General features: G+C 40.6%; 2 protein-coding genes across 4 annotated transcripts; one reads left to right on the top strand and one right to left on the bottom strand.

The window, feature by feature from the left end:
• Positions 1–354: 354 nt before the first annotated feature.
• tbcd (tubulin folding cofactor D) lies at positions 355–26,195 on the top strand. Of its 2 annotated transcripts, none has more exons than XM_086289409.1 (39): positions 355–975; positions 1,069–1,119; positions 1,232–1,329; positions 1,453–1,554; positions 1,668–1,814; positions 2,507–2,562; positions 4,283–4,415; positions 5,037–5,082; positions 5,578–5,710; positions 5,803–5,945; positions 6,045–6,105; positions 6,258–6,332; positions 6,434–6,528; positions 11,079–11,235; positions 15,072–15,129; positions 15,217–15,246; positions 15,597–15,682; positions 16,982–17,062; positions 17,162–17,235; positions 17,377–17,494; positions 18,978–19,038; positions 19,134–19,156; positions 19,245–19,276; positions 19,364–19,426; positions 19,510–19,586; positions 19,870–19,951; positions 20,054–20,172; positions 20,270–20,361; positions 20,704–20,844; positions 21,690–21,773; positions 22,012–22,170; positions 22,341–22,479; positions 24,360–24,481; positions 24,576–24,653; positions 24,744–24,830; positions 24,919–25,006; positions 25,715–25,824; positions 25,904–25,988; positions 26,078–26,195. In XM_086289409.1, the coding sequence occupies exons 1-39, from the start codon at positions 792–794 to the stop codon at positions 26,096–26,098; spliced, it is 3,591 nt and encodes a 1,196-aa protein (XP_086145535.1). In that variant the 5' UTR covers positions 355–791; the 3' UTR covers positions 26,099–26,195. The 2 variants fall into 2 exon arrangements, with proteins under 2 accessions (XP_086145535.1, XP_086145534.1); XM_086289408.1 differs by having other exon boundaries at positions 26,075–26,187.
• znf750 (zinc finger protein 750) lies at positions 6,573–10,545 on the bottom strand. 2 transcript variants are annotated; one of them, XM_086289410.1, is made up of 3 exons: positions 10,378–10,545; positions 7,578–8,843; positions 6,573–7,477 (listed from the first exon to the last, which is right to left on the bottom strand). In XM_086289410.1, exons 2-3 carry the CDS (start codon positions 8,834–8,836, stop codon positions 6,886–6,888), a joined length of 1,851 nt encoding a protein of 616 aa, XP_086145536.1. In that variant the 5' UTR covers positions 8,837–8,843; positions 10,378–10,545; the 3' UTR covers positions 6,573–6,885. The 2 variants fall into 2 exon arrangements, with proteins under 2 accessions (XP_086145536.1, XP_086145537.1); XM_086289411.1 differs by having other exon boundaries at positions 6,573–7,471.
• Positions 26,196–26,536: the final 341 nt, after the last annotated feature.

Here is a 26,536-nt window from a genome sequence, read left to right as displayed (position 1 = left end):
TTTATTTATGTTAATATTGAGGAATCCTTTATAAGCAGGTAGAACAAACCAGAATCTGACTTTCACTATGGATGCAATGTTTTATATTTTATCTACATTATAGTAGAATGGCTACGAATGGAATAAAGGTTGGCATACTAACTACACCTACAAAATATCCCTGTATAACAGTGAGTCATTGCAAGCCCTTGTTGTGCATGGTATAACCATTATTAAATCCTAAGCGAATCCATTGTGTTTTTCCAGACCTGCTGAATTTGTTATTTATCTAGTGTGAAAACCTTTACACACTAGATTTACACACCTTAATTCCCTGTGAATGGAGGCATGGAAAAGAAAAACAATCCCATTTGGATAGAAATGTTTCATCATTAGGTCAACTTCACAGCAGCCCAAATAACTGTTTAGTAAAAGGTTAGTAAACATATCCTGCATTAATACGGTCTAGAGAACACGTGACCTGGGACTTTAATTTCCGCCCCTGTTAACCACGTGAGCCATCTCGCTTGCCGTACCGGGGCGGGGTACGACTACAACAGCTAGCTGCATCGTTATAGACATCAACAATAGTTGTGTCCAGTGAAGTTTATGTAATTTTGAGAGCTGCCATATTTCGCGCTTATACTCTCTGAACCTCCTACGCATCTTATCAGTATATGTTTTAATTCAATTCACCAGTTTCCTGGAATAATTTCCACCTTTCCGCTTTTATTTGTTCGCACAAATGCTAATATTAGCTAGCTAAACCTGTCATAACTTGCAACAGATACTCGTGCTAAAGGTCTGCGATAATGCCTCTATCGGAGACGGAGAATGGGTTTTCCGGTGGTGAAGGAGGAGAGGCGGACGCTATTGTGCAGACTTGTGTGCTGGGCAGCTTCAATGAGAGAGGCGAGACCACAGCCCTCATCTCCAGCCTGCCGGAGGTCCACGGAGACCTGGGGCCAAGGGAGTCTACTACAGAGAGGTTCCTAGGTGAGACGGTCACAAATAAATCAGCTTCCCCAAGATAAGCAATTTTAAGTGATTAGTTTGGAGACGTGATGGTCTGCTAATTTCTCCCTGCAGTAATAATGAACAGATATCAAGAGCAGCCTCATCTGCTGGACCCTCATCTAGGTACACTACAACAGCTAATTTACAAATAAAATCACTCAGTTTATAAAAAGTCAAAGGAGCTTGCAGTTTATAAAAACACTTCCTTCCTTATTTTGTTCCTTTTTTATTTTAGAATGGATGTTAAATATGATACTGGACTTTATAAGGAGTGAAAAGTCTCCACCTTCGTTGGTTCATTTGTGTTTCAAGTTCCTCTACGTAATCTGCAAGGTCAGTTTTCTCATTAAAAACCTCCTGACTGCACTGAATAAAAGCCGCAATGTGATTGCACTCACGCATGTCTTATGCAGCAGATTCACTAATCCTGCACGTTGTTTGTTTATTTCTGGTTAGGTCAGAGGCTATAAAATTTTCATGCAGCTTTTTCCTCATGAGGTGGCCGATGTCCAGCCAGTTCTGGACCTGATGTCCAGACAGGACCCCAGTGACTCTGAGGTGAGGCTTTAGTTTAAAGGGAAAAATAATAGCTTCACACTGATGCATCAGTTACATATACCTATAGGCAATAGTGTATATTGTTTTGATCTTTATTTATTTACTTGTTCCAGACTTGGGAAACTCGGTACATGTTGTTGTTATGGCTGTCTATGACCTGCCTCATACCCTTCGATCTTTCTCGTCTGGATGGCCACCTCGAGTCAGATGGTGGTAAGGCTAGAGAGCCTATCATGGATCGCATTCTAGCTATTGCCAAGGTTAGTTATACCAAAGTGATATGATGTTTTTATGTTTTGGCATAGCCATTGCCAAAGTCAAGAGTGCTGTGGCCTACTTAAAAAAGAAAATCGCATGGGGCCCACTTAGTCTTAAATTTTTAACTCAAATCAAAATAAGAAAGAAAGTGATGTGTTTCCTTGAAAAACTTATTTAAAAAACATAACAAAGGCTGTTGGTTATAGATAGCTAATGCTCCTCAGTCATATGTAAAGTGCTAAGGCCAATGTGTGACCCACCTTCCACTGAGACACAAACTTCAGTACAAGAGTAGTGAAATTAGGTCAGAATAAGGAGTAAACCATCTCATATTACCAGTTTTTTATATACATAAACTAATTTTATAGAAATATTTAACTGTACATATCTGAGAGTAATTTTAAGGTGAATTTCTATTACTACAGTGCCTTTGCATCCCGCCAGGGGTCCCGGCCCACACTTTGGGAGTCGCTATGTAGTGTTGCGGCTTGATTTTTGATGATATATATGCCTTCCTGTACAAACTGATCCACCAGAGATTCCTTAACAAGAAAATCCAGCAGTGTGATATTGGCACTAGATTTAATCTTGTCATTTAAGATTTTTGTCAATTTTTTCAAATTTGCATAATACAGTATGTGTTTGTGTATTTTTAAACAGTATGAATAATCGCACTATTTTTTTTCTTCCACAGTCTTATCTAGTTGTGAGCGACAGTGCAAGAAATGCTGCATCTGTATTGGTATCAAAGTAAGTGGACAAATACCACACAGACACTTAAAGTTAAACAGTGTTTTTAGTAACATACCTGAGAGGTAAACATGCTCCAGTCCATGTTTTTAAATCTGTCGTGGAGTACACAACCTACTCCCATTGGCCACACTTTGATTGTCTTCGCTAATGGTTTCACACGATTGATGAGTGGTGAATATTCGGGGGAGAAACAAAGAAAGGTGATCAGACTTTCCCAGGTGGGGGAGGGGCGTTACCGTGTAGGCTCCAGCAATAGGATATCCATCCATCCATCCATTCGCTTCCGCTTATCCTTTTCAGGGTCGCGGGGGGCGCTGGAGCCTATCCCAGCTGTCATAGGGCGAAAGGCGGGGTACACCCTGGACAGGTCGCCAGTCTGTCGCAGGGCTAACACATAGGGACAGACAACCATTCACTCGCACATTCACACCTAGTGGCAATTTGGATTATCCAATTAACCTATCCCCACAAGCTGCATGTCTTTGGACGGTGGGAGGAAGCCGGAGTACCCGGGGAGAACATGCAAACTCCACACAGAAAGACCCCGGCCTGATGGGGGAATTGAACTCAGGACCTTCTTGCTGTGCGGCAACAGTGCTAGCCACCGTGCCACCGTGCTGTCCTGGATAAGGATAATCTTTATTAGTCCCACACATGGGAAATTTGTTGTACCACAGCAGAAAGTGAACAGTCTAAAGTTACAGTAGCAAAAATTAAGAAAAACACTGGAGTAGGATAAGATAATAAGAATAAGATACTATATACTATAGAATAGAATAAAATACTATATATAACAGAATAAAATATGTTATCAGAAAAGGAATTGCAATTGTATACACATTGTCCTGTGTTGTCCCCTCTTGTGTGGCAGGAGACATGTTGATAAAATTTAGCTAATACTGTCTTTAGGTTGGAGTGGTTGAAGTCACCTGCTACAATAAATGCAGCCTCAGTGTGTACAGGTTGTTGTTTGCTAGTGGCCGCATGGATTTCGCTCATAGCAAGCTTATCATTAGCATTAGGTGGGATATATGCACCTGCATTTGGTTGAATCTGAGCAGAGTGTAGTAATATTGTCGAGGCAATATTTCTGTCAAAGCCCTTGAGTTAAACCTGAAAGTCTGCAGTTCAACCACATGTTGATTCTTTGACTTAAAATCTTTTTAGTGATTTACATTGTTCAAATTCTTATGGACTTTATTTTAAACTTAGTTTTTTATGATCTAATAATGTTTCCCCCTGCTGTTTAATAAATTATTTCTGGTATTTGTTCCATTAGACATCTGTGTGTTGGAGTGGAGAGTGTAGCATGCAGTATTAGATTTAAGATATGGTGTGTGTTTCAGGTGCTGCTGACATCATAGTCACTTTCAGTCTAGTGGAAACCAGGGTATTTTTCAAATGACCATAATCTTAATTATTTTACAGTGTGTTGCTTCAAAGCTAAGCTAAAAAACACAGTTACGATGTTTTTAATTGTGCACCTTTATGTTTGTGAAAATATGTTTTTTACTGAAAACCATACAAGATCATTACTAAAGCATTTTGCCCCTGGTTACAAATATATCTCAGATTCGAAGTAAATTCCAACAAACAATTTAAAACTATTGATCTGTAATCAGGTCTTTATCCAGTAGAGGGCAAGATTGCTCTTGTTATATTTAGTGTCAGCGATTTGGTCTTTCATGGTGTTGTCTTATTTTACATGACTCTGCAGGTTCGTGACTCGCCCTGATGTGAAACAGAAGCGCCTCGGAGACTTTTTGGACTGGAATCTAGCCACTATATCCCAGACCAATGATCAATCATTAAGAAACATTGTGGTGTTGGATGGTGCTCTGCAGTCTCTGGTAAACATATGCGCTCACACTCAAGCCTGTATGTTGTGTGCATACTTGTCTGTGTGTGTATGTGTGTTTGAAGACAGTGTAGTCTGTGTGTATAAAAACCTGTCGAGGGGGACTTACAAGAGCTGACATGACTGGTATGCTTCACACAATAGCCTGTGTGGTTTTAGCAGGTGTGTTATGCACCTGCTGCATGTGTGGGATCTCTTGCTTCAAGTGACTTAATTCAATTTCATCTAATGATTTAAGAAAAACGTTTCTTGTTTTTTTTTTTTTTTTTAAGACAACAGAAGTTTTTTCCCATGTTACACCTTCATTGATAAGCTACGTTTAGATCACTTTGTCTAATCTAAGGTGATCTAATGGATCCCACAAGCATGCACATGAATGTTGTATAATTGGCACGTAAACTTGTATAGCATGTTTTTAAAAAGCGTCGCTTTGCACTTAATGTTTGCTAAATGAACCTGGAGCCAAGGTGTTGCTTAGGGCATTCAAAACTGGCTCTGTGCATTTAGTCTCAAGACTTCAGAACTCAAGCTTACATGTTTTTGTGGTTAATGGGAGATGCTTAAAAGTGCAGCTATGTACCAGCTGCATTAAAAAAAACAAACTATGTTACAGGCAAAGCTCTTCAAGCATGGAAAACGAGATGACCTCTTGCAGTATGGTAGGTTCCTTTTCTTTGTTCATGCACAAAGTAAGAAGCAAGACTTTGCTCTACAGCAGGGGTAGGCAACTCCAGGCCTCAAGGGCCGGTGTCCTGCAGGTTTTAGACATCACCCTGTGTCAACACACCTGAATCAAATCATTAGTTCATTCCCAGGCCTCTGGAGAACTTCAAGACATGTTGAGGAGGTAATTTAGCCATTTGAATCAGCTGTGTTGGATCAAGGACACATCTAAAACCTGCAGGACATCGGCACTCGAGGCCTGGAGTTGCCTACCCCTGCTCTACAGTCTCATTTTGGGGACAAAAATAAATAAATAAAAAGAATCACTGACATGCTGTCTCTTGTATAACTGGCATGTGATTGTTGTTTAACTAATTGTTTAATAGCTTCACTACCTGGAAAATATTTCAATCTAAGTATTAATTTCCACAAACTTTTTATATTCCTGTGTGTTCGCTCATGTAATAAATTTAATAAATAAATTTCCTCAGCTCCTGCAGTTCTACAGTGTCTGGAAAAGAAGCATCTGTCAGAGAGCAGCGAGGCCATGCTGAGGAAGCTTGGTGTCAAATTAACCCAGAGGCTCGGCCTTACCTTTTTAAAGCCCCGTTTGGCCGCTTGGAGGTCAGATTTAGTACCAGCTAGTTTTTAAAATAAGCAGAAACACAGAAATGCATTTTGTGTGTGTGCTTTTTTGTAATATGCAAAATTTTCAGGTATCAGAGAGGCAACCGATCCTTAGCAGCAAACCTTTCCATGTCCCAATCGGCTGCAGACAGTACTGGTGCGACCTCTGAAGTGGAGACAAAAGAACAGGAGGAGGACTACGACATTCCCGAGGAAGTGGAGACTGTCATTGGTAAGTTTCTGCTTCCAATTAATTTAAAATGTTTGTCCTTACAAAACATTTAAAAATAATAATAAAATAAAAAAATCTGATTTGCATGTTATTCTACAGAACATCTGCTATTGGGACTGAAAGATAAGGAAACAATCGTGCGCTGGTCTGCAGCAAAGGGGTAACAAACCTTTTATATGACACTTGAAAAACCTGAACTGTTTATAAAAACGCATCCATGTTGCTGCTTGTCTTTGGTATTTTGACATGTCAAAAGCAGATCATGAGAAAGAGTTGTTGTGTTACAGTAATCTATGTTGTTTAACCCCTCAGCATTGGGAGGGTGACTGGAAGGCTTCCCAAGGAGCTGGCAGATGAGGTGGTTGGATCAGTGCTGGACTGCTTCAGGTACATTCATGCTTGGGGCATTTCGGCTCTCTCTGTTACTTACCCCTAGAGGGGCAATGTTCTGCGTTTTGATATGCTTTGCATGTGTTTTGATCCTGAAGCTTCCAGGAAACAGACAACGCTTGGCATGGAGGCTGCCTGGCACTTGCTGAACTGGGTAGAAGAGGACTGCTGCTGCCTTCCAGATTGACAGATGGTAGGTGATTTAATATCTCAATACTTAATGTATGATACACAGACTACTGTAAACAACTTTTATTATTTTATTAAGCATCTTTATACATATGACATGACATTTACAGTTGTCTGCTTTACAAAATTGTTCAACTTTTAGAAAACTTGCAAAATTTGCTCATCACCTTTTCAAGTCATTTCTGAGATTAAAAAAAAAAAAGAACAGTGTAACATTTTACATTTTTAACCTTGTAGCAGTGCTATTGGCTAAAACAGTCAAATCTTTCAGTGCTAAATCAATACAATAAGAAGTCCATTATCAATGAGGCTTTTAGACTTTAGATCAGAGATGGTCCTTATTATAGTCAGAGTTTAGTTGTTAGCGGCAACGAGATCTCCTCCTCAGAACCCGTCCGGGCGCTTTTACTCTCTTGGGTTTATGGCATTTGTTTTCAGCCTTTCCACTGTGTGGTCTTTTGATTGCTGTTGCCTTGGCCCTGGTCGTTTGTTTGCTCTTCTCTTGATAAACAGGACTTTTAGCTTCTGTGGAATCTGTCAAGGGTTCGTCTATAGTACTGAAGTCACGTGAAGACGCTGCAGAGCTTGCAATGGCTAGCTGACAGAGTGCTAGAGCTGCAGTCTGCCTCTGGTCACAAGGCTCTTCATCCAGCTTTTCAATGGAGCTCTGCTGAAGATCTTCTAAAGTGCTTGTTGGAGAGCTGCATACAGGGCTGGTCTGAGAAGTTCTGAGGCTGAGGTTCAGGGGCGACTCATGCTCTGTTGATTTCACTGTGTCTGAGCAGCTCAGTCTGTCGACAGACTGAATGTTTTCCTTGTCTTGGTTTCTTGTTGAGAGGTTGAGGGGAGCCATATCATCTGTGCTGTCGACTTCATGACGCTCTGATGAAGTTTCAGGATGTGGATCAGAATCAGACATGAAGGAAAATCTGCTGTTCGCAGCTAATCTGAAACTGAAAGGCCAAAACCATAATGTACACAACATAACAATACAATAATAGAAACAAAAACGTTTTTAAAATTAATACATCCAAAATTTTGAATTTTGCTTACCCTCTGTCTACGTGCTGAGCTGACATTTCTGCACACTCCTCTGGTCTTAAGTCATTTTTGATGTGTTGCACCGCTGTAGACGTGTTTCCTAGTTGTGGGCCGATCTGTGACTCACTGATGTTGGTGTACTGCAGCGCCTCGATGTCTCGCTGGATGATGTGAGCTTGGCTGGGTCTGTCAGGGGATCCCAGAGCTGAGCTGCCCTCTTTGGGACTCAGCCTTGTTGCCTTGTCTCCACTTTGCCCGTGGTGGCTCTCTGCTTGTGTAGAAGTGTGTGGGTGGTTCAGACTGGCACGTGAATGTATGTACAAGTCATAGTCTTTATGGCCAAAAGTTGGGCCATACATATCCAAAGGAATATATCTGTGTCCTGCAATTGGCATAGAAAGCTCGTGGGGTCTGTACAGAGTGTAAGGCAGAGGGTGCCCTGGGTGAAGAGGATGGCAGTACCTGTATGGGAAAGAGGGAAATGGGGAAGTGTTAGCTGGAGTCACTGGTTGTTGTACCATAGGCCTCTGGGGATCCAGAAAATCTGCCTGAAAGGAAGGAGAGTTTGGCTCATTCACATGGTGATTTCCTGGAAGATAGTAAGGTGGATATAGGGGCCGATCAGGCTGGAGATAAGGAGAATATTCGGGAACCAAGAGAGGCGCGAATGATTTTAAGGGAATGGATGATGAAACCGTGCTCCATGGGAAGCGTGGGTGGTTGAAAGTGGGAACAGGAGCTTGCAAGTCCTCGGTCTGCTTCACAGGTGTCTTGAAAGCTTCTGCTCCGTCACGGTTGGGTGTGACAGGTGAGAAGGCAGATGGGCGCGTCTGATCCTTTTCCTCGTTGCTTTCCGTGCTCTGTGTCTCTGAAACCATATTTGGATTTGCTGCACTCTGACTGTCCTTGATGACTGGACTGTCACACCCTACATTGACCTTTTCTGTGTCATCTGTGCTCTCAGCTTTCTTCTCTTCAGCTCCCTGCTTCTCTGGAGTGTTGTTCTGAACTGCTGGTTGGGCATTTGTTAAATCCTTAGTTTTAGGAGGGATTGCTTTTGCCATTGCCTTCATCTGTCTAGCTGTTTGCCCACCTTTCTGTGATACGAGGGAGATGGAGTTTTCACACAAGTTGTATTTCATATGGTTGAAAAGATGGGACTTTTCGTTGCAGGTGAATGGGCACTGGAAGCACTGGTACTTGAAAGGCTTGCCTGGTGGTCGGGGAATATAGTGGGGTCTTTTTGGCTTGCGTTCTTGAACAGTCTCCATCTTGATTCTGAAAGAAGAGTATAGCGTGTCATAGTTGGAGATTTAGTAATGGTTTAGATTTTACTGAAGTACCTCTATTCTAAAGTAAACATGCCAATAAATCGGCAAAAAAAACAAAACACACCCGTCTTACAAAAAAAGTCACAAATGTCAATGGACTAGGCCAGTTGCCGATGGCCAGTAAATCCATCCAAATGCCCAACCCTACTCTGTACCAGATTCCCAAGCTTGCTGTCAAGTAATGAGCCTGCTCAAGTTGTTTGACTAGTTACCGTAAAAAGTGGTTGATTTTTCGGTGAGTGTTTCTTCAGCTGCTCAGCCAGAAAATCTCTAGCTGCACAAAACACAGAGCCCTCGGGCTAATGTATTTCTGCAACTTCACAGTGCTTTGGACACCAAACAGAAATATACCCAAATATGTAAAGTAGCCTACCATATGCAAAAATGTTGCCACACGTTTGCATAGATGCAGTTCTGTCCTAGTTTCGTTTTGGTTGATTGACGGCAGCCTGCAAACACCTCCACATGTTTCGCACTTTCACTCGACAGTCGGTTTTGCGATTGCTTTGCTCATCACGCCTCTAATGTTAGAGAGTCGCTAATCCACTAGACAGTTAGACTACACACTTTCTAGCACAAACCTCGAGGGCATGTAGAGACAAGCTCGTTCTCTCTCTCGCTCTCAATCTACTAAACTCTGCGCTGTCGGCGTGGGAACCACCAGCCACCTGCTTCCCATGACTACACCTGCGGGATGAATTTATCACTTGATGAGCTCACCAGCTCAGGAGACGCATGAGTATTGGAAGTAATTGTTTAATAGTTTTTCTTGTGATACAGCGTTCACGCTAGCTGAACAATATCAGCAATTAGTAAGTCTGCAAACGAGGATGGCATCTGTAGCACTTCAGGCTTCTGAAACGAATCATCACCTAAAGCTGTAAGTTCAGTGTTGGTGGGCGGACTCAGAGGAACCTGCTTGTCATGCGCTGTTGCAAGAAGTTGCCACTCGAGTTTCTGTCCCAACTGTGGTAGCATGCAAAACCACTCCCTTCTTAAGAAGTAAAAGTCTTTCGAAAGTCTTCTTATAACAAGTCTTTATTTTCATTATAATACAGCTTTAAAAAAACAAAAACAAAAAACAAAATAAAGGATCTAAACTTACTTGTTTTTTTTAAATAAATCTGGATGGAGTGAGATCAGGTAAGTTTAGTTTTTTAAAGATGATATTCTTTAAAGAAGGCTGTCTGTCTGCTGTCTAAATAAGTATTTTAGACCTGGTTAAAAGGTTGTCTGCAGAGCTCAGATATTTACCTGTGGCTCAGTTACTGCAGCCTGAGCAGGGACTAATTAGGATCAAGAGGTAGCAGGTGCACAGTTATCCCTACCCTTTATGCAGCCAATAAAAATGGTTAGAAACACCATTACAAATCACAGTCAGTCTTATCCATTGGCAAAGAAATGCTTTGATAGAGTGCTGAAAATAAGTTTAGTGTTAATAAAAGAAAGACAAAAAAAGAAAAAAACAAAACAAACCCTACCTTCTCTAGCCAAAGGGTCAGTATCTTATCCTCTTTATCCAGTGGGCTGCTCCACGCTTCACGCCGCACGGCACTTTCTGGTCAGGACACCTCCGTCGGTACGTGCTCGGAGTTCAGAGTGGGTGAACGTGTGTGTGATCATGAATGTGTTTGATATTTGTTGTGTGGTGAGTTTCTATCTCTGAGGAGTTGTCTCACCTGTGGGTGGAGCTTTCATCTAAACAGCAAGGCCCTCGGGCAACACTGATGTACCTGGTATTAGTCAAGCCTCAAGCAATGATTTACATGTGGGGGGGGGGTTGCAATCCTTCTTCCCCTTTCTGGTTCCAACTGAACAAATAATGTATATGAAGTTTTAAATAAAGTTTAATAGCAGGCAGGCCATTTATTCTCCTATTAGTCCTTTTTATTTTCTGTTAAAACAAATGTTCTGTTATTATGAAACAGATTTATTTTGATAATCATCCTAAATAACATGCACTTACTATATTGTTCATAATCTGACCTTGAAAAGTCTTATGAACTGGTGCTAGCTTATTTTCATGTTGTATTACTCTCCTTTAATCTGGAATTGCAAAAGTCAAGCTTTGTGAAGATAAAGTAGTGATCTTTGCTTACCAAAAACATTTCATGCAGTTTGTGTAATATATATTTTGGACATTTCTGACAACTTTTCATCTCACTGCGGTGTCTGCTTGCAGTTGTGCCACTCATTATCAAGTCCCTAATCTACGAGGAAAAGAGAGGAGCGTGCAGTGTTGGTTCCAATGTGCGTGATGCTGCCTGCTACGTCTGCTGGTCTTTTGCGAGGGCTTATGAACCCAAGGAGCTCAAACCTTTTGTCACTCAGATTGCCAGGTAACCTTCCCTTATACACATGAAACACTGCTACACATAGGCAATGATGGGAATAACGGCGTTACAAGTAACGGTGTTACTTTTTTCAGTAACGAGTAATCTAACTAATTACAATTCCTATCGTTACAACGCCGTTACCGTTACTAACAAGAAAATGCGGCGCGGTCGCGTTACTATTTTTCAACAAACAGACGGTTGAAGCTGTGTTTAGCTTCCAGCACCTATAATCAGTTGCACGGAAGTAGCTGTAAGTAATCTGGGCGCTACAGCTTTAAGCAGCGGCACGCTCCCACGGGCGGCAATCACTTTCTGGCCGACGATCACTTTTTTGCACAACACCTGGAGCTAAGGGGGCAAAACAATCGCATGAGTGCTGCTGTTTGACTGAGGAAGAATAAAGTAGTTGTGGTAACCCAATCACATGACCACTTAAAGATGACAAAGCAACAAGGTGATATATACCAGTTTTTAAATTGTGTTGATAGGCCACGTAAAACCAGAGTCATGATAAACAATATATACGCATTTTTCCTCAATAGTTTCATCACGTTTACGGTCTAAGGACAGCGCTAGCAAGCACTCTCTGCTTATGACCAAAAAACAAACAAACAAAAAACACCTCTTTCGAGTTGGTGGAAAAATGTCGACCAATCAAAAAATGATATGGCAACCTGACATTTGGTTGTTTACGAATAGGGGGAAGTTTTAGGAGTGATGGCGAGAGAGAGAGAGCAGAAAAAAAGAGAGAGAGCCAGTTTTGAGATGTGAGAGATTTGTGACGTTTAGCGTGTTTGGAGTGTGTAGTTAATGTGTTGTCTTGTGTAGTTAGTGTGTAGTGTTGTGGATAGTTTTGTGTTGTGTGTCCGAGCAATGAGGTGACTGCTATCTGCAGGTATCAAGCTGTGATGTTCTCCTTTATAGTGGACAGAAATTATTTTTTTGGAGTGGCACAAATAATTTGTGTGGCATCTTATTGAATGCAGAACAGCTGATTGTTCTGTAAATAGTTTGAAATGTTTTTTTTTAAAAAGGGTAAAAGGTAAATGGCTGCAAATAACTTGTTGTTTGCAAAACTTGTGCATATGATTTTAAAATTGGCAATTTATATTTGCATTTAAAGTTATGAAATATGATTAAATAAACATGTTTGTGGTTGTTACAGTAAAAGACCTTTTCTACTTGGAATTTATGTTTTTTTTGTCTGATTTTAGATCAATTGCGTTAATACAGTATATCAAAATGAAAACATAACTGTAAATTCAAACACGTGAGGTTGTGCTGAAAAACAATGATACCAATCAAGGCAAAGTAAATAGTTTTTAACGGTGAAATGTAGAGGAAACATCAAAAGTAGTGAAAAATGGCCAATTATACCCTGGACCCCAGAGGGTTACATTTTTTTTTTTAAAGTAAGGCAATAGTTACTTTTCAAGTAATTAATTACTTTTAGAATATTGTAACTCAGTTACTTTTTTTGAAGAAGTAACTAGTAACTATAATTAATTACTTTTTCAAAGTAATTTCACTTGTTATAGAAAATGTATAACAAACCTCATTTCCCCAGAGGAAAACTATTATCGTTATTCCACTAGTAAAATGCAAAATAATTACTTAGAGAATTATCTCCAGTTTCATTAGATTCCTTCAGTACCTTGCTGCGGTTTAATATTCAAGCAAAGTCAGCATTTATCCTCCTGAGCAGTTTAAAGTTAATGCATTTAAGAATTAGAAACACCTTTCTAATTAATATAATACAGTTGAAAATGGAGGATAGAAATTTTGCAAAGAACCGGCTGAAATCAAGAGATCGGTGCACGTGACATGTCAAGTAATCAGTCAAGTCATTTGATTGCAGCTGTTAGGAGTGACATTATCATTACAATTTGCATAGAAACTGCAAGGTGTTTTTACTGCCTCAAACCAGTTTTTCTGTGTCATATCAGTCTTGCATGTCCCCACACAGGCAACATACATCGCCATTTGATAATGTTTTCATGTGTTCAATTTAGAATAGGCTACAAGTTTGGATTTTTATGTTGTAAAAATCAAATAGATTCAGTAAAGCTCCAATTGTCTGAGGCAGTGGGTGGGAAAAGTACTTTTTTGTTGTTGTTGTTTTTAAAGCAAAAGCACAACATGGGCTTTATATGCTAAATAAAGGCTATAGTCCTTTTTTTTTTTTTTACATAGAACTTTTTATATTACGTTTCGGTTTTGAAATGAGAACCAGTATCTAAAGATCTGCATTCCTGGTTTGCAGGACGTTGACATTTGGAGTATTATCTAGCATATCTGCTAAAGAGCACATTTTGCTCTGTTTTGGTGTTTGACTGAAAAACAGGTTTATAGGTTTGGTGCAGAAAGGTTTATCTCAGTATTTTTTAACCCTGGTGCAGCATGAAGGGAAATTTATTTTAGAAAAACAAGGAACCAAAATCTGGTCTTTTCCTACAATCCTCATCAAATTTATAAAAATGATTTTTATGTTCTGTTACCTTAGACTGCATTATCTCTATTAGAAGTGCATTTCTTTCTGCATGTTTTCCCCTCATGTTGCTGCAGCAGCCGCTATGTTAAACTGCAGGCATTTAGTTAAGACTTCATTTGCATGCAGCATGCTTATACGGGCATGGCAAGAAGTACTGAAATCGTTGTTTGTTTGTTTTTACATGAACATTAACAGACGGTACTTGCTGAGTAAAATGTTTTATATGCCTCACTTTAAAATCAGAACTAGCTCTAAAAATAAAAACCAAGATCGGGAGATTTTCCCATCTAATGAGCAACCATGCAGAGAAGTACGACATCACCCATTGACATGTGTTCAGTCTTTGTTAATAGTAACGGTTTATCTCATCCTTGAGCTCTTTTTCTTGGTGTGCATGTATGGACCTGTGGCCTGTGACTGTGCAGACCAGCTCTGCAGTGTCAGTTTGAACCCCTGCAAATTATCATCAGCAGTCGCGACAACACCCTCCCTTTCTCTAGCCTACAGGACTGCCAGGTTTCGCCTGCTGTTGTAGGTTTCGGTCGCCGTTTGGCAGCAATGCTAAGACAAGCTGGTTCCTGCTCTATTCATCAAAGCTTGATGACATTCACAGAAAACTCACTTTTGTCAGTGGCTTGGGGGCACACTCATGCACTTGTATTCTTACTAACTTAAATAAATAAACTATATACTAATTGTAGCAGTGGTAAAAGTAATTTAGAGTAAGCTTTATGTCTAGAGTTCAGCCAGGAAGTTTGTTTTCTAAACCCTCAGGGTGAGGGCAGTTAGCATAGCCAAATTGGGCAGCTGGTAAATCTCCATGCTGGGATCTTGCTGAAGCTGGGTACATGAAGGGAAAAAGGACAACAGCAGTCAGTCTCAGCCTGTCACAGGTTGGCCCCCACTTAAACGTGGTGTGGGGATATTTAGGTCAGAAGGCAGTCGTGCTTAATCATATTATGGTTTACCGTCTGTGCTGAGAATCTGTGGTTCACAATCACAGTTTGCAATAATGATGTAATTGAAACCTAGCATCTGACTCATCTGTGCGCTCATAAGAATCTGTACACTGTTGGTGAAGATTGAGGTTAATTTCACAGGAATGGGGCAGTCTAACATTTATATTAGTATATTTTTAATTCCATATGCATAAAAACTGTATTTAAGCGTTAACTACAGAATTTTCTAAAATTGAAGTATCCGTCAAGCAGAAAAATTATAAAAACAAAGTACAAGAAGGCTGATTCATCTTTACTTAACGCCCTGTGACAAGAAAAAGTTATTACCTTCTCCAACACGTTTGGTGGCGGTTGAATGTATTTAACATATACTTTGTGTCTTTCTGCAGTGCTTTGCTGATCACTGCTGTGTTTGATCGAAATGTTAACTGCCGCAGAGCTGCATCTGTAAGTTCTCTTTTCGACATCCCATGCTTTCCTAACTAAGACATACAGTTACAGGACAGCAGTTCATTTTGTCTCTTTTTGTCCCAGGCTGCCTTCCAGGAGAATGTCGGCAGACAGGTTTGTGACCTCAGTATTGACTACATGAACATTGTGACTAACAGAATCGCTGTGATTTGAAGCTTATTTGTTGCCAAATATCTAGCTCATGCTCAAACTTGCCTTGTTAGTGAGAACCTTTTAAGTAAAGAAATAGCCTCCCAGTATGGCTGCAGGGCACCAGCAAAAGCTTGATTTGCAAGTAGACCTCGAGCAATAACTCTGTGAGATCGTTTCTTGAATTTGGAACCTAACTGTGTGTTTTCTATCTCATAATCATGAGCTCAGTGTTTAATAATATGAGCAACCTTTAATTAATGAAATGCAGTAGAAACATCTCAGCACTTTCTTGGTTTCTTGTGTCTCAATAGGGGACATTTCCTCATGGTATTGACATCTTAACAACAGCAGACTACTATGCAGTTGGTAATCTCAACAACTGCTACCTGAACATCAGGTAAGAAACACTGCACAAATCACAGTAGCCTAAAAAATAAATGTTGTAAACAGGTAATACATTTTCTTTTCACACTGGCACAGCACAGAATTAAATCTCAGTTTTTCCTAACATTACTGTTTATGTGTGTTGTCCCTAATTAAAAATATCTTATCTCACTATAAGTGACAAGCAAGAAAAAAATCATTCGGGCCAAAAGTGGGTTGTGTACTCTCTCTCTGGAACAGCGGTCCCCAACCTTTTTTGCGCCACGGACCGGTTTATGCCCGACAATATTGTCACGGACCGGCCTTTAAGGTGTCGCGGATAATTACAACAAAATAAAACTAGTACCGGTACCGAAAAAAAGAAGATTTATTCATAACACACGTGAAAAGACCCAGGAAAACAGAGTTAATGATAAAAACGATAACAAAATACCGCTGAAAACCGATAAAAACCCTGAAAACCATACATTTCACACCCGAGCCTCAACTCTTGCGGCCCGGTACCAAACGACTCACGGACCGGGGGTTGGGGACCGCTGCTCTAGAAGATAGACCCTGCCTCCCACTCTAAAAAGAGAAACCTGTCCAGAAATGTCATAATCTTGGATTCTTCTTTGACTGATGACAAAATAAGGTCACACTTTATTATGTCTATAAGAAAATTACACTTTTTTCCATTTTATACTATAGTAAACACTTTCCTTATTTCTTGATTAATCAGTTTCAAGACCTTTTCAGTACAGCAAACTGGTCTTTGTGTGCACTGCAGTCTTATTCAGAGTGAAATAGACAGTAAACCATGGCATGCTTCAGGGAGTGGCTACCTTGTGATTGACAAGTTGCCACAACACGAGCACACCTCATCTTTGCTATGTCAATGGGCTCCACTCTTCACTCGCTTCAAATTAACCTTTTACATAAAGTGTACAGTCCATCATCACATCATCACATGACCTTGGGTTAAGGTAACTGAGTTGTAACGGCACCAAAAATCTTAATATTATAACCCAGTATATACACATACACATTTGATAAAGTGTATATTGAAGCCAGTGCAGAAAAACTTTAGCCTTTACAAGAATCTGCACCTTTGGCAGGAATGTGTCACCAACTTAGTAAACATTTAAGCGGTGAAAACGAATAAAGATGCTAGCCTCAGGGCATGAATGAATACAGAACGAGGAAGGAACATAGCACAGTGATAGCAGATGTGATTTAAGTGTGGCTAAACTGATGTTTGCATTCTATTGGTTACCAAAACATGCATAAAACTGTTATGTGTGTTGTTATTTTTTTATTACTTGTCTCAAAGTGTCTATATAGCAGGTTTCCCAGAGTACACCAAATCCATGATCGACCATTTAGTAGCTATGAAGATCAACCACTGGGATGGGTAAGTACTTGCATTAATAATGCTGCCAAATGTGAAAAGGACACTGTTTTGTTTTCACTTATTTATTTATCTATTTATCTTTGTGTATATATTTTGCAGTATGATTCGAGAGCTTGCCACTAAAGCTCTCCACAACTTGACGCCTCAAGTGCCTGATTATATGGCAGCAACAGGTAAACAATGTCACCCTACCTGTTCCTCAGTCAATGTTTGTCTTTTAGTTCAACTGCTAAATGCTTTATGAAACTGAATGAAACCTTCAATTAAAAATAAAGAGTGGAAATTTTATACTCCCCCTCCCTGCTCGGTTTCAGTTTTACCGCAGCTGTTGAAAATGGCCGTGGGTATTGATCTCCATGGCCGGCATGGAGCCATCCAGGCTTGCGGGCAGATCACACATGCTCTGTACAAAGTGGGCCTTCAAACCAACAGGTAGGCTTTATATACACAATAAAAGTAGCATTAGCTAGGGTTGGTCTAGAACTGAAACTTCTTTTTAAACCTTAATATACACGGGTTAAAAACACTTTTTAATCAGAGTAAAGCATTAAGTCAGTTAAACTTCTGGCATATTAAAGTGGTCGTTTAAGTAGCAGAGGGGGTTGTTGGTTTGATTCTCATGCTTTGGTGTTAATTAAATTAACAACAGGTGCACTAGAGGGGAAACAATGACACAACCCCCAACACAGGAATGGTTTTACAGACCACTTCTACATTTTGCTAGTTTAAGTGTCACTACTGCTAGCATGAGGCCATACCTCACTGGACCTTGCAGAGGTTTCACTGGTAGTCCTCCAGGATGGCGCATCAATATGTGCCACTGGCAAAGGATTTACTATATCACCCAGCACAGTCTCAGGAGCATGGAGGAGTTTCCAGGAGGCAGACAGTTACTGTAAGAGAGCTGGACAGGGTCGTAGAAGGTCGTTAACCCCTTAACAGGACTGATATCTGCTCCGCCTATCTGCTTGTGTAAGAAGGAAGAAAATGAGCACTACCAGAGCCCTATAAAATGACCTCCAGCAGGCCACTAGTGTGAATATCTCTGACAAAACAATGAGAAAAAGCCTTCATGAGGCTGGCCTAAGGGCCTTACAGCCTGTAGCACCCCGTGCTCGTAGCCCAATTAGCATTTGCTATAAAATACCACATTTGGCAGGACCGTGTGCTTTTCACAGATTAGAGCAGGTTCACCCTGAGCACACATGACAGACGTGAATGGATCTGGAGAAGCCAAGGAAAATATTGATTCCTGTGACATCATTCAGTATATGGTGGTGTGTCATTGATGGTTTGGGGAGACATATCTATGGAGGGATGCACAGACCTCTACAGGCTAGCCAACAGCACACTGACTGCCATTAAGTATCAGGATGAAATTCTTGGACTCATTGCCAGACCCTATACTGGCGCTTTGGGTCCTGGCATTCTCCTGGTGGACAAGAATGTCCGACCTCATGTGTCCAGGCAGTTCCTGGAGGACGATGATACCCTTGACTGGCCCCCACAATCACCTGACCTAAATCCAGTAGAGCACCTTTGGTACATTATATTTTGGTCAATCTGATGCCACCAGGTAGTACAAGATCTCAGTGATGCCCTGATTGAAATCAGGGATGAGATTCCCCCAGGACTCTATCTTTCATCTCATTAGAAGCATGCCCTGATGTTGTCAGGCATGCATGGAAGCACATCGGGCCATACAAATTTCAGTAAAATGGACTCCCTGAATATGGCATCTTTTTGTTACTAACACATTACTGAGTCCTTATCAATATAGATAACCCATAACGATTTGATGTGTTTTCAAAGTGTCCATGTAATTGTTTTAGCAGCGTGCTTTGACAGTGCCCTGTAAGCCTTTGGCACATTAAATGATGGCACTATTAAAATCGGGCTTGTATTTGTCCCATAGGACTGTGGTGGACATGATTTCTCCAGAATGTGTGGATGCTTTAAAGAACATTCACCAAATGGTAAGTGCATGAACTTAAAAATAGTTTCAAGATTAACTTCAAATTAAACAAACTTTGCTCTTCTTGCTCATTTAAATTTGTTGGCCCACTTTCAGCTACACGACCGAAAACAGTACAGGTATGCTGAAATAATCTGTTTAGCTTTGCAGTATGGCAGATCAGTAATATATTACTCGTATTACAATTATGTTTATTTTGTTACATAGGGGCTTTGGTGGAGAGCTGATGAGACCAGCAAGTAAGTTTACATTCAAAGTTGGAATTTAAAAAATAGTTGCATGACATGCTGACGATTCCTGATTGTTTGTTTTTTATTTTTTCACAGTTTGTAGTCTTATAGAAAAGCTGTCCCTGTCCAAAATGCCTTTCAAGAACGACCCCATCATTAGTAAGGCAGTTCTTTACAGCACTGAGGTTTTGCTTTTCTTTTTTTTTCCAACATCACAGCTAACAGTATGTATTATGTTACAGCTGGCTGGCAGTGGATTATAGACGACACCATAAAGACTCTTCATCTTGTTTCTAGTGGAGCAAAGGATGGCATTATGGTAAGCTTAATGCCTTTTCATTCTTCTCTAATGTTGAGGTCATTCCAGGAACCAGTGAGAATGATGATGCTCATTTTTATACGTCAGTTATATCTGTTTATTGTAACCAATCAATAGAGCAAAACACAGGTATCTGTAGTATAAGGTAAAGTGGTTGCTCCACCAGAGTGTGTACTAGTTTGGTCATTTTCAAAGCTGTGGAATCAAATACTGTCACCATTTGTTTATTTGTGGACTATTTTCTGTTTTCTACTCTCTGGCCTTCCCTTTCCTGTGTCTGCAGGCTGCACTTGTATCAGCCTTGTCTGCCTTGTGTGAGGAGTACTACCAGGCCAGTCCAGGCCAGGCTGACCCACAAATGCAAGGTAGCTTAGCTATGGTTTTCTCATTATTCTATAACCAAATATGGATTTCATCTGTATGATTTGGTTAATGTCTGTAACATGTCCGTGTCCTTACATGTTTAGATGCTCTGGTGTCTCAGTACACTGAAGGGCTTAACAACCCACAGATGCTCACTCGTTGCGGATCTGCCCTGGCCCTCGGCTGTCTGCCAAAATTTATGATCCATGGCAAATTGAAGCAGGTGTGTTTGAAGTGTGTCCACACTTTCATTTTCAAGCTGTTTTCCATCTAGCTGTCTCTGCATTTTAGGTATAAATTGGTTTGTGTGTTTGCGATAGATCATTGAAGGCCTTCGGCAGCTGTGCGCTGAAACCCAGAAGGAAGGGACTTTTACTGAGGCGAGGAGAGATGCAATCACATCAGTAGCTCAGTGAGTATTCATATGCACACGCTTATTGCCTTCTCATCTTCTATCTACATTTTTTTCTACCCTGTTGTTTCTTTGGTGTGTATTTGTGCACTGTTATGTTTGTTTGTCTGTCCTCGGCTCTTTGCCTGCTAGTTTAAACACGTGGATATGTAGACAGTGGTGCTAAAATAAACAATTGGCCGACTATACCTGCAGGACCTGAAGGGCATGTCTGGCCATTTCTCCGATAGCATCTTTCCTCAAAATTCAAATTTAATTTCTTTGCTGTGGTTTGTGTATATTTCTCGTTGTCCTTTTAAATTATGTTTTGATTTGCAAACTGTTTTTCATTTTCTCCACCAGAGTGAGTGTGAAAGCAGGCGCATGTGCTGAAGGCTCTCCGGACTCTACCCTGTGCTCTGCAAATGTAGATGAGGTGTATGGCACTCTCCTCTCCAGTATGGTCGATTACACCACCGACAGCAGAGGGGATGTCGGGGCCTGGTGAGTGAAATTGCTCCTCAAAGGCACATATGTTCTTTTAACCGCCTCGGGGAGGAAGAATTCTTCCCCATTGAGACGTCTGGTCTTCTGTCCCTCCACAAAGGGACGTGCCCATGTCACAGGTAGCTCCAGGCCACGGTTACCGACACGCCTGGAATGTCACCAGGCTTGTCACTTGTCTCCAACATGGGATGGGCTGCTTGCTTTACACTGTCTAGTAATCTTGTTATTTCCTTCTTTCTCTTGAATCGCTTTTCTTCCTTGTTTACCTGCAATCTTTTTTTTTTTCTTTCGTAATAACACTGAATGAAGACAGTCCTTCCCTTATTTTCATCATATATAATCAAGAATTCACAAGTTGCTTGTGTTTAAGTTTTGAATAAACACCCTGATCAGCATTTCACATAAACAAATTGTGCCCTTTAGCCATGAAACTAATTTGACTGTAAAACTGCAGAATCCTGTAAAACTGCAACGGTCTTCTGTTGTTTATGCGGCTGTAGCTCAGCAGGTAGAGCAGTTCAAATACTGACTGGAAGGTTGGTGGTTTGATCCCCTGGTTTGATCCCTTGATGAATCCATCAGAGGATGAATGTGTGTAACATTAGATAGAAAGCACTTAAGCATAGAAAAAAAAGTGATTGAATGAGTAAGAGTGAATGGGTGAATCAGGCATGTAGTATAAAGCGCTTTGAGTGCCCAGATGGAGTAGAAAACGACTATATAAGTTCCAGTCCATTTAGATTACCTTAAAAAAAAGTAATAGATTGATAGATTTAATAGAAAGTGGTGGGGTTTATTCAAGCCCATGCCATTTAAATATACTGTGTGTGTCACTTGCTCAGGGTCAGAGAGGCGGCAATGACTAGTCTGAAAGATGTGACTATGCTGGTGGCTAGCAGTGCTCCAGAAATCCTTTCAGCAGACATGTGAGTACGAATCTTTAATTATTTAAATATGTTCTGTTTTTTCTGTATGTTCTAGGCTCTCCAACTTTACTTTTACTGTTTATTGTTGTCATATGAATTATATCCAATGTTGCCTTTGAGCTTCTTGTAGTTCAAGATCTTTTTTCTTAAGTCTTGATGGCAGCAAAACTTGTATAAACACAACTGTGAGAGAATAGTGATAGTGCTCATTGTCTTTATTTCACACTAATGTATGTAGGGTGAAATGTATGATGTGCTGCCTGGCCCAGCAATCTGCCGAGAAGATTGATCGCTACAGAGCCCACGCTGGCACCATCTTCCTTCACCTCCTTCACAGCACAGATCCTGTAGTACCTCACATTCCCCACCAAGAGGAGCTGTTGGGCATTTTCCCCATGTGAGTCACTACCACAGTTAACCAGTAGCTTTAGGAGCTTTAATAATTGCTATAATTTTAACCAGCCTTTTGTGTTTGGTCGGTTTTGGCACATGCACATGCAGTTTAACAGTGTTTCGTAGATGACAGCTTTATTTGCTGATCTGTGACCCATTTGCTCTGTGTTTCAGTGAGACCACAACCACTCTGAACTGGAATGCTCCATCTCACGCTTTCAAGTATATCGCCCAGCTGCTGGGATTGTTTGAGTATCAGTACCACACTCTGCTGGGGCTCACCGTGTCTGTGGGAGGAATCACAGAGTCCACAGTAGGTGGAGAAGTTGAATATTGTCAAATCTTTACATTGTTATGTGCAGATGGGTGATAGTTTTAATCTGTAAACGTCTAAAAGGTTGGCAGTGAGGGATTTAGAGATTTTCACCTATTGAGCTGTAAAGTTTGATCACCGGTAGGAATGATTTCCTGCTTCTGTGGCTGTCCACTACCCTGAGTCTGCTCCCACAGCAAAGGGGATCGCACTGGCTAACACAGACTCGAAAGACATCATCCGGTAGATGTTAAAGAACTCAGTCGTCTCAGAAAAGAGGGACAAATTTAGCACCTCTTATTGTGGGCTTTTGTGTTTTTAATGAAGTCCAGTAGATGTTTAATGATATTTGTGCGTAGAATAAAGCAGTGGCTTATTATAGAAATGTACTTTTCAGCATTAAACATCCCACAATAAGATCAACACACAATAAGATTTGTGTTGATACTCAGGTTGAGTTTAGACCAGCAGGGGGAGCTTTCAGTCTGATGCACTCTGATCTCGTGTCTGACATATAACACCTGCCTTTACGGCAGTCCATCGAGTCATTGATACCAGCTATGTTACTCATCTCCACCTGATTACGTCTTGTCTTTTTTATGGCCAAGCGTGAGTCAGACTTACCTACAGATTCAAAATGGGAACATCCCATAGGTTGTATCTGGAGTTTAGCTAATTTCCTGTCCTAATATTTTACTCAACGTCAGTCGGGAGACTCAGCTGGGGTTGATCAAGTTTCCCCCCTTCGTCTGTTATGACCTAACCTGTTAAAACCAATCACTCGGAGGAGAACTTGCACACACAAATTGGAGCCAGTTAGGTTATTTCTTAGCTTTTAGTGTTTATAGATGTACTAAAGAAAATAAGTTTAATGCTTGTAATAGCAGCAGTGGGGCCAGTAAAGTCAAACTTGTCTTCCAGTGGTGGCCTAAATATATTCCCCAAGAGGCAATCAAGCTCTCGTCCTGGTCTTCCAATGGTTTTTACTGCAGATACATCCTCAGAGATGAGAAGTAGTGATATGTTTGCACAGGGTTGCATTTAGGAAACTGAGCCAAGACTGCATCAATCCATGGGCCAAGAATACTGTTCTCACACCACAGGCACATATTCACACAGGCCAGAGAAACATGAAGCATCTACCAACTTTCCAGGAATTGTGTGGACGTAGATGGCCCACATGACCCTGAAAAAGAGCAGCCACACAACAGAAAAAAGTTGGAGGCGTAAAACAGAAAATTAACCACTGAAACATTAAAAACTGTTATTATTATGTGTATATATGTGCATTAATGTGGATGAGATTTTCAGCCAAGAGTTTCTTAGTAACTCTGTTTATAGGGCATTGTGCAACTATATTATGTTGCTATCTTGCAAATGTCAAGATTTGACACTTTCTTCGCTGTGGTCTGATAATATCTGATGCTTTTCTTTCCCAGGCTCCTCAAGTTTGCACTCGCTCAGCAATAACTTCACAGTAATTTTAATATTATAGTCCAGGTTTCTGTTTTTTCTCAGTTTTTTTCTATTTACATTTCCTACCTTTGCCTTTGAATGACAGGAAAAGAGTCGTAACACGGCAGTGTTTTTGTACTGCATGTACACGTACTCTTGGGTTGTCAATCTGTCCTGTCTTATTGAATTTATTGTCTCTTAAACACCGTGAGACACTTTTTTCCATTTGGAACAAGCATTAAACTATAGACACGGACCTTACAGTGGCCAAAACTTGGGTGTTATTATGTATGATCAGTTAAAATGATGTAGTTTTATATACAAAAAGCTCAGACTTCATCTTCACTGTGACATCATACTGTTTTACAATAACACTTTATTTATTTTTTTATATATATTTACTAGTTTTTTCTGTTTCTGTTTAGGTGCATTTCTCTTCCCAGTCTCTGTTTGACCATCTGAAATTGATTCAGAGCGATAGTGCTGCTTTGGGACAATTTGGAGAAACGTTGCTGAGGATCTTCAGAGACAATCTTCACAATGACAGGTACGTGATGATGTGAGGCTTTTTTTTATCTGTCCTGTTTTCAGTACATTACACTTGTAAAAGCTGCATATATTCTCTTTTCTTTTCCTTTTAGAGTGTCCGTTTCCTTTCTTAAGATGCTCAATCAGATTCTTGCTAACAGCTGCTTCGAAATATTCACCATGCAAGAGAAGTGAGTGCTGTGATTTGTTTTTCTTTCTTTGTATTAAACTAAATGTGGATGTTTGTCAGAGCTAAACTTTTTCTGCCTGTGTTTTCTTAGTCATCCGTTCTGTGTGGACCTTTTGGCCCTTTGCAAAGAATTCAAGAAGTCCAAAGACATTTCCAAGCTGCGAGCATGTATATCAGTGTAAGTCTCTGTCTCACTGATAAATGCACACATGATGCAAATCGCTAAAGCTAAATGTATGTTGACTATGCCGGTTTGTGTTTCCCAGTTTATGTGGGCTGATCCAGTTCCAAGGTGAGGTGAGAAAGAAGGTTTTGTCCCAGCTGCTGCTGCTGCTCTGCCATTCATTTCCTGTGGTAGGTTTACTTGGAGCGTGCACCGCTATCCTTGAAGCAGGATTGTTGGGTTTTTTTGATCAACAGTTTCATCCAGGTGGAAAGATCTCAACACCTAATTACTGTACATTCAGCTTTGTTTATGTTTTTTGTATATTTATAGCCAGCTCTAAGGAAAACTAGAGCCCCATCACGTTGTATTTTTGAGTGGACTAAAGGGGACCTATTGCGCTTTTCCTTATTTTGTCACGCTGTTACAGAGTGCAAAATTGGCTTTCAGACTTCTCTAAACACAGTTTCTAGTTTCTTCTGCTCTGAAAAGCCCTGGCAGTGAGCACATAAGCCCCACCCACCTGCTGATCAAAGCTTTTGTTTGTGAGAGGCAACCTATCAGAAGGAAGGGGCCTCAAAGCAAGAGGAGCTAAAACAGCTTTTTTTCCTCCAGACAGTGTATCAACAGAACTGTATTAGTATTAGATATATGAATCCTTTTGAACTGTGAATCATGCAAAGCTACTCAAGTAGAGTCCAAGAATAAAAATAAATGTGAGCATAACGTGCTCGCTTTTAATGAATGGATGAATTGATATGCATGTGGCTTTGGACACATGCAGGGTGATGATTATTGTCATCAGGTCTAGTTCTCAGTTTATATGTTTGGATCAAGCATAGCTGATTGCTGGAATAGCTCTTGACTCTTGTTCTAATTTGTATTTCTCACAACTGTAGATAAGAAAGACCACAGCCAGCCAGATGTATGAGATGCTTCTGACCTACGATGATGTTGTTGATCCAGAGGTGTTGGATGATGCCATGACTTTGCTAAGTGACACTAACTGGTAAGTAGTCATACTGGAGGCAGCTGTTAAATAAACTGACTATAAGCAGTATGTAAAACGTTGCCATGCTCCTTTCCAGGGAAAGCGACCTCGCCACAGTTCGGCCACATAGGAATCAGCTTTGCGACTGGTTAGGAGTCCCCAGGCCACAACCAGTTACAAAGGTAACCATTTAGCGTAATTATTGAGAGTTTAGAGCACAAGGCAAACAAATTGAATTGAGTTGATCCTAACTGCTGTCTTTAATCAGCAGGGCCCTGTCCAGGTTTCCTGATCACTCACAGGAAATGAAGAACACCCCATGTCAGGTAGCTCTTCTAACTGCCAATAAAACACATGGAAACAGTCGAAATACAATAAATGTATAAAAGAAATTACTTGATTTGTTGTGTTGTTATTACTAAGACACACCTGCATAAAGGTTATATCTCTATCACTTTGCGTGCGTTCTGGTTACAGCCTAATGTCACTTTGGTTTCAGTAGAGCTGTTTACTTGTAATCTGCACCTGGAATGACACAGATAGATGAAACTTAAACTGTAGTCTGCGTACACTCCAGGGGGATGTTTTCATTTAGCCATGTTGGCACACACCGTGGAATCTCACTGAGGCCTACGCAGACCTACTTTTTCTGCATCGGTGGAAGTGCCAAGGGCTAGAGGAGTATCGGGGCCTGATAGCAGAGCCTCCCTGGTGCTCTGTGGTACAGAGC

Source organism: Aulonocara sp. 'chitande type north' Nkhata Bay, linkage group LG4 (genome assembly GCF_057382095.1).
Source record: "Aulonocara sp. 'chitande type north' Nkhata Bay isolate Kocher_YH1m ecotype deep benthic linkage group LG4, A_spYH_male_GT1.1, whole genome shotgun sequence".
Classification (NCBI taxonomy): Eukaryota; Metazoa; Chordata; class Actinopteri; order Cichliformes; family Cichlidae; genus Aulonocara; species Aulonocara sp. 'chitande type north' Nkhata Bay.
Note: the sequence above shows the minus strand (reverse complement) of the source record. Positions and strands in the feature narration are given on the sequence as shown.

Coding starts and splice junctions, on each gene's coding strand:
- tbcd (XM_086289408.1), top strand. CDS start 792: ATGCCTCTATCGGAGACGGAGAATGGGTTTTCCGGTGGTGAAGGAGGA. Junction 20,173..20,269: donor TCCATGGCAAATTGAAGCAG/GTGTGTTTGAAG, acceptor TGTTTGCGATAG/ATCATTGAAGGCCTTCGGCA. Junction 20,845..21,689: donor AGAGGGGATGTCGGGGCCTG/GTGAGTGAAATT, acceptor TCACTTGCTCAG/GGTCAGAGAGGCGGCAATGA.
- znf750 (XM_086289410.1), bottom strand. CDS start 8,836: ATGGAGACTGTTCAAGAACGCAAGCCAAAAAGACCCCACTATATTCCC. Junction 7,478..7,577: donor GCTCAGCACGTAGACAGAGG/GTAAGCAAAATT, acceptor TTGGCCTTTCAG/TTTCAGATTAGCTGCGAACA.